General features: G+C 45.2%; 1 protein-coding gene across 2 annotated transcripts in view; it reads right to left on the bottom strand.

Moving 5' to 3' along the window:
- DMRT1 (doublesex and mab-3 related transcription factor 1) overlaps nucleotides 1-11,519 on the bottom strand; it is a 104,160-nt gene continuing 92,641 nt past the window's right edge. Inside the window, exon 5 of one of the 2 annotated variants that reach the window (XM_032308884.1) lies at nucleotides 1-1,205. In XM_032308884.1, the coding sequence (XP_032164775.1) occupies nucleotides 1,051-1,205 (155 nt within the window). In that variant the 3' untranslated portion in view covers nucleotides 1-1,050. The remainder of the gene's footprint in view (nucleotides 1,206-11,519) is intronic. The other variant, XM_032308885.1, reaches the window with a different exon arrangement.

Genomic DNA, 11,519 nt, shown 5'->3' with positions numbered 1-11,519 from the left:
ATACAAGTAATTTCTTTTTTCCTGTTTAATACCGCTCACCAAATATACACACAAGGAAATTCAGTCATCAATAACATTTTTATTTCAGGTACAGCTGCAACTACACAGAACAATGAATTTTTTTCCGACTAGTTTCATTTCAGGATGGCTTCTGTTACATAAGGAAGTACTCCACAAGCAATTTTTAACAAAATAATGAACTCAGAAATCCGTAGTAACTTTTAAAGATGTACTTATTTTCAAATCAGATTACAACCTAAGGTTACAAAACAGTCTAGATTGCATCCATTTTTTTCCCCCTGTAGTAGAAAGAATGTGTAGGATAAACTCTCCTATTATTCTAGAAACAAACCCAGGAATTTTGTATTGCTGAAGTTACTTTAAAATGTTTTGTTTTGAAATTACACCCTTTCTAGAAAATGCAGTGGTTCTTTAGGACTTTAATGTCTTTTTCCAACTGTATTTCAATCATGTTTTTGAGTTGGGAGGATGGAGGAGAGCTTGGCTTTTCCAACAGCAACACAAACACACAGTATTTCCAATTACTCTGACCTATAGATTTCTAGAACAATCACTAAGTTTGTGTTCTTCTTCTCACTGGTCAGGCACTTGGCTAAATTTATATTTTTGCGGTTTTATTAAAATAGTAAAATAGAAACATCTAAGGCACCTAAGATTTCATTTTAAAACCAGAAGTAATATCTAATTATGACACATTTAGATGCAAATGTACTCCCTGACTTTAGTGAATTATTGTATTTTTTGAAAACTACATGTAAACCAGAATCATGAAAAATGGGGGGGGGGAGGATACTACTATTTAACTCCATGAACAAAGCACTTAGTTCTTGCAGATGGTACTCATGGATCCTAAACTATTCCAAATGTATTTTAGCCTCTGGGCTAAGCTCTAAGGAGTATAAACCAAACACGCTCTCAACAGTTAAGTCGACAGGAGTCAAGGCAAAATATTAACAACAAACCCCGCGTCTAAATGGAATAAGCCTGCTATTCCAAGTGAAGGAAACCGCCAAAGGCACCAGGCATCATTTACTCGTCCTCTTCGATGACGGGAGTGACGGCGAAGCTGCTGGGTTCGGAGGCAGACTCACATTCAAGCACTCCCTTTGTGCTCTCGTTACTAATAGGAGAGCTGCTGGAGAGGGAAACCAAGCCAGAATCTTGACTGCTGGGCGGCGAGAATACTGGGACGTGGGGAGAGACGGGGAAGAAGAGTGTTACAAGCGGCTAGTCTGTGCGCATTCAGTCTTCAATTAGGTTCCAACAAAGATAGAGGCACTGTGCATTTCTATTCTGAGTTGAAAGTGTTGTTCTAGGCACTCATTAAAAACCCCAGTGTTTCTTTAGGAAAACACACACACACACACACACACACACACACACAGTATTTCTGCACAACATCTATTCAGTTATCGGAGTTGAAGGGGAAAGTTAGGTAGCAGAGTTCTGAATTTACGTGCATAAAGAGGAAAATAAAAAAAACCCAGTCTTTTCCTCCTTCCCCCTCTGCGGAAACTATTTCCTCCCTTCACCGAACCCCTCCCCTTTGTGTAAAGGACGCTAATAGAACTTGTCTTGTCAAATGATCCGTCTGACAAATTACCCCAAGCAAGGCTCCGGGCATGTGTTCTACCGTTTGACAGGTAACCCTAAGTTTTCCAACATGTAGCCAGCGAAGGTGATAGATTAATATACCTGGTATTTCTCTTGGGACTTACAGGGCCAAACACTTGCTATTTACATAACTTTTGAAAACTAAAGAGTTTTGGGGTTTTTTTAAATATAAAAACTTAAAGGAATACCTTCACTAAAAGAGGAGTCAGGTAGAGATTTTAAAAGCAAATCCGCGAATGTAAAACTCTACTAGGACTTGACATTAAATATGAAGGATGGTAATGTGCTGAGCAATTTCTGCAACCTTACAAGCCACAGTAGATACAAAATTTAAGCAAAAGGGTCTCTGACCTTCTTAACCTTAGCCGAGTTCAGACCCACCCCCAGAACTCCCTTCCTGCCTAGAGTGAATGTAATTAAGGGGAAGCTGCAGTGGTAATTTCTCTCCTCATTAACTTCCTGATTGGTTTCAGCCTCAGGATTCTGCCGGGCAGTAGTTTGTCACCAATTCCAAATGGCCAATCGTTAATACTAATGTTTGTGTAACTAACTGCCAGCATCTGCCACGGCTTCTTGTACAACAATAATGGTGAAAGGGTACATTAGTGCTCCTGTGTTAATTCAGTCTGTGTTCATCAATAGGGAAATCTATGATGTAATTAGCAAAATGCACTGGGAGCTGAGTGCTGGAGTCATTTGTAGAGAACTAAATCATAGTAGAAGCTGTACCGGGTCCTGATGTGTTTGCCATCAATACTTATTATGTTTGGGATTTAATAAGGTATATTACCATGCTGAAAAGAGACCTTTTTACAAGAGAACACTATTTACGCTTGTTATGGGTTTGGAAAAGGTTTGCTGCAGCTAGTGGAACCACACAGAACTAAAAGAACAGAGCTGGGATTTAAGAGGCAGACCTTGAACCATACCACTAGACCAACGTATTTCAGAAAGCCCCTTTCTTCTCATGTGACATACAGATGGACAGACAGAAGGACAGAGAGTTTTATATGACTACCTCAAATACCTCCAATAAGGAAAGGCACAGATCTGAGAACTTAATGAGTACATCTGAGAAACAATTAAGGCAATTTCCTGACCAGCAACTATCTTTGATATTGATAGTATTTGTTTAGTCATTTAAATAAAAAGCAAGAGTAAAAGTGTGTAAGCTCCTTTTTAAAAAAAATTTTTAAAGTAGAACGCTGTTAAATGTACTTTACAGTCACCAAAAAGCATACACATGCTTATATAAATACATACGGCAACCAAAAGCCCTGTGAGCCTATGACATCTGAAGCCTTCATCTCACTGCAGTTCATAGAGGCTAAATTCAAATTGTTCAATGGATGCAAAGTTCCCTGCAAATTCAAGATGATTTATGAATGGCGCTGTGTGCCCAGAATGCTATATATATATACACACATACACACACATACACAAAGCAGCAGACTTTGCTCTGACATCTTGGTCCCCTACACAGATCTGGACAGCTAAGAGCCAACTGCAGAGTCCATGAGCTGATCAGCCCACTGCCCCATCCCACCTCAAACCAGTGACAGAAGGTCCTCTGTCACAAGCAACGGGGACAGGAGGGAGACTTTACTGCCCACTTCCTGCATGCCACAAACCTTAACGAAGTATGTAATGCTCCAACCATTCAAGGGAAGAATTATTCTCAAGGGGTGACACAGGGACCTTCTGGAAGCTGAAGGGCAGTGTGGCACCAGCTAGCTTGACCCGCGGTCTCACTCTCCCTGCACCGTCCCCCACCCTTGGGCACCACGTTTAGTGACTGGCCACGGAAAGGTCCTAGTCTCTGAGTTTAAGGAGGCAAAATACCTGACCCTTGTCAGACTCAGGCAGCAGCTAAGGAAGGGGTCAGTGAGTGCTCCCCTGACATGTCCTGGGCCCCCAGACTGCCTCCTGCCTTCGGTCCCCCTCCCCATTACCCCCCAGCCCTACACCATCCACTCACAGTTAACTGATCTGTGACCGAAAAGGGGAAGGGCAGGAATTCTGCCAAAGGAAGAAATCAGGGGATAGCCCCCTTTGCCCTCAGTTGCCTTGTGGGTGTTTTCTTGGGAAGTATTGCTGAGCCTCTGGCTCCAGAGACACAACAGGATGTCACCTGCACAGACAGGGGCAGGGCTGCAGCCGCCTTCACGCGTGACTGCACTCCAGAGAAGATGCAAATAAATGAACGCAACCTGTTTTGAAAAATGCCAGTATTTTTCACTGTCTCTCTATGTTGTCTATGTTGTTCTTACTTTTGTCGAGGCTTAGCAGGGTCTTTGAAAAGGGGGCTGCTGAGGTTCGGGACAGTATTTGCTGAACTTAGTTAGTGTGGCCCCTCCCAATAGTAATTACAGTAAAGATTTCCTCAGCATTCTCTTGGGAGAAAAATGTCCAAACCCTATTTTACTACCACCCTCAATGGAACCCTCTCCATTTTAATGCAGCTTCATTAAATGTTGTTGGGCGAAGAGTAATCATTGACCACTATAAATTATTCTATACCAATTAAAAATTCAAAAGTCAGAATTATTTTGTGGAAATGCTAATGCCTTGTGTCAGTGGGACTGTAAGAAAAGGTACACTGTTGGTAGCACTAGCAATTGGTTCAGTCCTTCTGGACAGCAATCTAGGGACATGTAATAAGAACCGTAAAACTGTTCATACCCTCTGACCTGGTAATTCCACTCTGGGGAATTAGCCCAAAGAAAGAATAATTGGCCCAGAGATGCTCAACACACAACTATTTGCATCACTGAAGATGTTAGTGCTTTGCTAGGGTGCTGGGGGGTGGGGGTGGGGATGGGGGGCAGCTGGGCTTGGGGTAGGGGCTGAGGGGGGAAAGCAGCGAGCATTCACAGGCAATAAACAATTCAGGATTCTGCTACCCTTCCATAGATCACAGACAGGCTCCCAGCATTTCCCAGCATTCCCGAAATGGAAGAAATGACTTCTGGACACCGAAGTAGAGACTAAAAAGTAAGAAACAGAAAAACTCGCTCATTTGATTTCTTGTATGTGTTTCAATAAAAAGTGGGTAAACCTCTTCCAGGCTGACCCTCGATTAAACCAGCAAGCCCAGTATCTGTTTTCTCTCAAGTAGCCTGTTTGTCTAAAAAGCTAAAGGGGATTTCTTTTACAATTATTTAAAAACAAACAAAAAAATCTTATACGTAATCACTCTAATCAGTGCTGGGAAAGAAATTTTTTAAAGATGATTCCAGCGATACTATCTATCTTACTGCACTCCCCTCCTCAAAAAAAAAAAAAAAAAAAACCAAAAAACCTCACCTCAAGAAAAAACAAAACAAAAACCACTCTAACTGCTAAATCTTTCAACACTGCAAAGACCCCTGACTTTTAACTTGAATGATCTGTTGGAAGTCAGTGGGCTGGAACGAATAATTCTCCTCCAGTGATGTGAGAAAACAGGATATTCATGCTTGAGAAAAATTTTCTTCCTCTCTCTGTTAAATGCTGTTAAACGCCCACTAAGAAACCATTTAGAAATAAGAATATGAGTGGCACTCCTCAATTGTTAGCAGCTCCACGCCTCCATGTGGACAGGAAGAAAACAAAAGTGCTGGCCTCTGGTCTCCTGAGTTTGCAGGCCTCAGAGTCTGATGAAAAGCTAATGAAAATTTCTCAAACAACAAATTCTTCCGCTCCGTGATAACTGCCGTGTTTGGAAATAAAATCACGTCCAATCAACACCACTTAGCAGATATGTAATGTTTCACAATGGGACTCTTTTCCACAGTGGCACTGCTGCCCTTCTCACTCACGTCTAAAATAATTAGGATTATCGGAGCCGTCCAAAGCTTGGCAGGTTCAGTCTGTACTTTCAAACAGCATTAATTCTTGGCACTTGGAACAAGGGATAAAAGGTAAAGATATGAATGGAGATCTTTATTCAACCCGATCTATCACGGATTAGCTCATTCTTTTCCAGTTCATGCCTGCACTCTAGTTAAGGGCAGGGCTAAGCTGTAACTGATGTAATTAGAAACCACAAGCTGAGAAAAATAGCCCTTTATTAATCCCCCCCCTTTACTATATATTTGCTAAAAAATATATATATAATCTTTGAAACAATTAAATGTGTTGTTTTTTTCCACCTACGTGTACTGAAAGGGCAGTGGCAATGTGACAAAGAGGGGGGCTGTTAGGAGTATGTTCTTGGAAACACATCTTCGGGGCAGCGATAAAATGCAGGCCCCATTTTGAGAGAGGCCAGCTGTGCGCTCTGTGTGCCGCGAAGAGAAGCAGCCCAGGCCCTGTACAGGGGTTGCTGAGGCAGGAAGCAGGCCCACAGCAGTCCTTCTTGCCCCACAACCGCACCATTACTGTGCCATTACGGGACGGCCACTGCTAAAAACTAAGTGACCTCGCAAGAGAAAGAGCGTATTTATGCACTAGTAACAGTACCTCTGTCCCTCTAAACGTCGTGTATGACACGGATCCACAAATCCCAAAGTTAACACCGGGACAACTCGTTGGTTCTCAAAATCAGCAGGAGCTGATCCGGCAGCCTGCAGAAGGGCGGTGCAGAAGCCTCCCCGGGGCTCACAGCCTGGCCTGCCTGTGGCTGCAGCTCGCTCTCCTACTGCTTCAGGAAGTCAGGGACAACACACCAAAGGCATTCCCTTACTGACCTACAAAGTCCAACAGAAAGGGAAGAATCCTTTCTGGATTGTTTTAATATAGCACACACAAAAGGAACCTGGATAGCTCAGTCGGTCAGGCGTCTGTCTTGGTCCCAGAGTCCCGGAATCCAGTCCCACACTGGGCTTCCTGCTCAGTGGGAAGTCTGCTTCTCCCTCTGACCCTCCCCCATCTCATGCTCTCCCTCACTCTCTCTCGAGTAAATGAAATCTTAAAAAAAAAAGTGGGGGGCTGCCTGGGTGGCTCAGTGGGTTAAGCCTCTGCCTTCGGCTCAGGTCATGATCTCAGGGTCCTGGGATCGAGTCCCACATCGGGCTCTCTGCTAGGCAGGGAGCCTGCTTCCTCCTCTCTCTCTCTCTCTCTCTGCCTGCCTCTCTGCCTACTTGTGATCTCTGTCAAATAAATAAAATCTTAAAAAAAAAAAAAAAAGGAAGAGCGAGAAGGGACACCATTCAGCCTCTTACCCCTCACCCCCAACCTGGGACCCAGGTAGAACCCTCTGGGACCAGATGCCCTCCTCGGCCCCCACCACCACCCCCGCAAGACAGACACTCCTGAATTAAGGCATGGCAGCCTCTGGGGCTCCCCATTCCTTGTTTATTCCTTAGAGGGGGAGTCAGAAAACTGGAGCGTCAAAGCAAGCCCATGAATAAGCAAAGCGCCCGACAACAGCCCATCCTGATGGGTGCTCAGTGTCCCCAAGGACCTTCCTGCTCACCTTCCCAAAGCCCCCTACCCATCAGCAGTGGTGATACTGCTGGTGGCTCCCTGACCCCGAACTGACTCCTTCATTCCTGAACTCTCTCTGAAGGGAGCAAGTGTGCACATGAGGGGTTCACTCCTCATCACGGGCCCACAGACTTCTCTCACCCTGAGGCATCACTCTGGGGAGATATACCATCCAAACGTTCACACTGCCTCACTGGGTTTTCACCAAAATATACTCGGTCTTAAAACCTACATATACTGTGACTTTCACTTCACTTAGGTAACAACCCCCTGAGATGAATCCTCACACTGGCCAACTCTGCTCTACTTCAGTGAACCAGACACTAGGCTGACTCTGAAGAAATCCCCTGTATTACCTGGGGGATGGACAGAAGCATCCTGTGCCTTGGTTTCCCCATTGTGACATGAGGCTAACCACAGGCCACTGTGCTAATTAGTGAGTAACAGTAATTAGTTTCCTTATTTCATTGGTCAGCAGTCTAAGTCTCGGTGTGTTAAAGTTAGAAAGTTCTTGCTTTTGGGGGTGTAGGAAGTCACGGGGGATTTGGTACAAGGTCTGCTTACACATACACGTCCCTTCCTGAGAGAGGGGAATGAGGAACACACTTGTACTTCACGGGGCCTAGAGCCTAGCTGGGGTGTCTCAACCAACCTAATCCTCACTTGGACAATAGGCCCCTTGTGACATAAGCTCCTGGGGGGGGTGTGTGTAACAGGATGGCTGGTGTCAAATCAAAATCAAATAGCAGAACGTCTGTGGGCATGCTTTATAAACTATACAAAAAATAATGTTATCATCAAACGATCAAGGAAACCATCCCTTCAGACAGTAGTATCCGGAAGCAGGAAGACTCTCTTATGTTTGAGCCTAAGTTTGTCTAAGAGGTGGGAACTCTGGGAAGTAGTGGGCAGAGGCATTCATGCTCCAGAAGTAGGGTCTCCCCAGTTTCCAGTCCACAGTCACTGGGTGCCCGGAGCCCTGAGAATGGAGGCTTGCTGGGGCAGCCTGAGTGGATCTGCAGACAAAGGCAACAGGGCACAGCCAGGAGAAGGTGGGCAGGCGTGGTCATTTTCACACTCTCTCCATGCCTCAGTGTCCCTGTCTGTAAAATGGGAATAGAATAGAGCACATAGGATAGATGTTCTACGTACACTGGTGGGGCCCCATAAAGCCCGATGCAGCTGAAAAGCCCATGTTCAAAACACATAATGTGCCACGATTTGGTGATCCGCACGTGGGGCCTGGCCACAGCAGCACCTTGGCACTATCTGGGCTCCGCCCCTAGCACTACTTCCCAGCCTCCCGCCTCCTCTCCGCTGCCCTCAGAGGCCTCTAAGAGAATGTTCCGAAAGACTGTGGGATCTGACATCAGACACTAGCACCTCAATAAACAGTCTGGGTTTCTTTAATTGTCAGAGGACTTATAAAGAATAATTATGTGTCTCACAAAGCTGCTCTGAGGATTGAGATGATATATGACAAAACAGCCTGTAGACTTGATGACTCTACACACTTGTCAGTCATTATACATACCCCCCACACTGAGTCTGAAAACCAGAAAAAGTGAGTGAGTCTATGTACGCCACTGTCTACACAGAACCAAGAAATTAGTAAGCCTTGTAGTAACACTGGTTGAGAAAGGGGAAAAAAATGATATCACAGGTCAAACATCCCTCAGTGTTCTCAGATGGGGTTCAATTCTGATGTAAAGGAAAGGGGACTTGTATTTTGTTCATCTTTTTTTTTTTTTTAAGATTTTATTTATTTGAGATAGAACAAGAGAGAGAGAGCTAGTGGCAGAGGGAGAAGCCAGATCCCCAACCTGGGGCTTGATCCCAGGACATGGGGATCATGACATGAGCCAAAGGCAGATGCTTCATGACTGAGCCACCCAGGTGCCCTCTTTAGTCATCCTTCTTTACACATCTGAAGACTGACAGTTAAATTCCAAGTTGTTAGTCTGTGCCTTCTATAGCGCCAAGTTCAGCACCAGAGTCACAAGTAACATTTCCCAAGGTTGTGCCCAGGGTCCAGAAATGGACTCTCAGCCAGCGGAGCCCTCAGGCCTCCTCGTGGCAGAAATAGGAAGTCAGCCTACAATCTGGAAGACAAACATCCGGGAAACTGAAACAGACTGAGGACAACTACCATCCGTGCTCTAGCACCGTGCGGGGCACACAGCGGGTGTTTAATTACAGATGAACGTGTGGGAAAGGCCACGGCAGTCAGTCTTCGCAGGACGTTGCATAACCGAAGGACAGGGCTCACCCACACACCAGCAGGAGAGTCGCAGGCCTACTGCCAGTCTGGGGGACTAGAGCGTGCACGGGTTTTAGGTGCTTCCGTCTGTGTGTCCCGCACAGACTCCAAGCAAAGCCAGGGCACACACGTTTCTGCAGAAAGAAGCCGCAGCAAACACACCCTGGGTCAGGCAGTGGATCTGGGATCTCAGCCTGGACCAGGCCCAAAGAGCATGGCTCCTGGGGAGCACATGGGACCCTGCTCCCCAGGGACTCTGTAATGCCAACATTACTTGGGTCCACGAGTAGTGCCTGACCGTGTGTATGGGGTGTGTGTGTGTGTGAAACACGCGGCTGCAGCTGCAAACACAGTTGAAACACACCCATGATGGCATCTCAGAAACTAAAGCCGACCCAGCAAGCAGGATGCTCGAAAGTCATCTCTGCAGTTGATTTCCCATTCGATCCTGGGACCTGAGAAAATGGCAGGAATCAAACCCAGGACGCAGGCTGTGTGTGGCATCGATCATGCTAAAAAAAACTGGCCTGGCTCTGTTCAGATGCTCTGTAGCAACAGAAGCATTTCACGGAGCCCTGCGGTTTTCTGTGCACTGAGAAGGAGGAAGGGTCACAGATGTTTCAGCCTTAAAGGGTAATACGATGCACCTTGTGAAGGCTGAGAAAAAGGACTCGAGTTTTGGAGGCAACACCTCTGCCAGGAGGGCAGGTCCAAGGAGGCAGAACCTAGCACCAGAAGGAGCTCAGTTTCTGACTAATCCACCAGCCTGTGGCCTGCCTTTCACTTTGGAATCCTATCATCTTCCATAAAACATACTCTTTCACAAAACAGTCTAGATAATCTAGTTTCAGCCATGTGCTTTTGTTATTTTTAAATTTTTCTTATTTTTTAAAAAATTATTGTACTTATTCATTTGAGAGCGAGCGCATGAGAGACAGCATGAGCAGAGGAAAGGGGGCAGACAGAGAGAAGACTCCACCCGGAGCAGGGAGCCTGACACAGGCCAGGCTCCATCCATGACCTGAGATCACCACCTGAGCCGAAGGCAAACACTTAGCTGCCTGAACCACCCAGGAACCCCTAGCCACATGGTTTTAACGAAGTTCTTCATTTAGAGATATCCTGACACTTTGCTATTGAAATGGATATAAGAGAAAGTCTGTGAACCATTTCTCAAATAAAAGTCGTATAAAATTTGCAGCTTGTAATTCAAAAGTAAATATTGTGCCCCAAATGGTGTATTAGAAGAAGGGCAGAGGGTGGTGTCCGGTAAATTATTTCATCCTTACTACCCGGGGACTCCGTCTTCTTCAAAGGCAAATACATAGCCTCAGGCCTGATAGCCCCAGTACTGGCTATCATCCCATGCCGGCTTTTCATCCTCCTTCCTAGCTAGCATTACAGGAAATCTAAGACCAGTAATTATTAATATTTTCCTCTGATACAGAATAAGGAAGCAAATGCCAGGATGCATCTAAAAAAAATACACCAGATGAAATCAATCAGGATAGAAAATTCCAGGCATTTCCGGACAGGAGGATACATGCCTACTCAGAGCCACACAAGCTACTTTACCACCTGAATACAACACGGTCATCGTGGATGGACAAGGTAAGTTCAGGTTACAGGAGCAAGAACACACTATTTTGGAAAGGTTCATGCTAAGGGTGAAGAGAAGTAACAAAATAATAGCACAAACTGTACATTTTTCCAAAAGACAATTTCTACACGTACCCTAAGACCCCAAAAGCTAAAGGAAAGAAAGGAAATTCAATATACATATTTCTTTTTTTTTTTTCCTAAGATTTTATTTACTTATTTGACACAGAGAGATAGAGCAAGAGAGGGAACACAAGCAGCAAGAGTGGGAGAGGGAGAAGAAAGTTTTCTGCCGAGCAGGGAGCCCGATGTGGGGCTGGATGCAAGGCTCGGTCCCAGGATGCAGGGATCACGACCTGAGCTGAGGATAGAGGCTTAACCACTGAGCCAACCAGGCGCCCCTCAATATATGTATCTCTGATATTAAATTTTTATGTAAAGTACCATCTTTTCATTTAGCCCCCAGGAAAGGACTTCCACCTTTTCCATGGGTCCAGTTAATCTGTGAATAACAGAAGGCCCTCAGGGAGCACAGTGGCACCTTCTCCCCTCCAGGTGTCTGTGGTATGTTTTAACTGTTTCAAGAGAGAAGAGTTCCTGTGTGGCAAGGATTTTA

Source organism: Mustela erminea, chromosome 12 (assembly GCF_009829155.1).
Source record: "Mustela erminea isolate mMusErm1 chromosome 12, mMusErm1.Pri, whole genome shotgun sequence".
NCBI lineage: Eukaryota > Metazoa > Chordata > Mammalia > Carnivora > Mustelidae > Mustela > Mustela erminea.
Note: the sequence above shows the minus strand (reverse complement) of the source record. Positions and strands in the feature narration are given on the sequence as shown.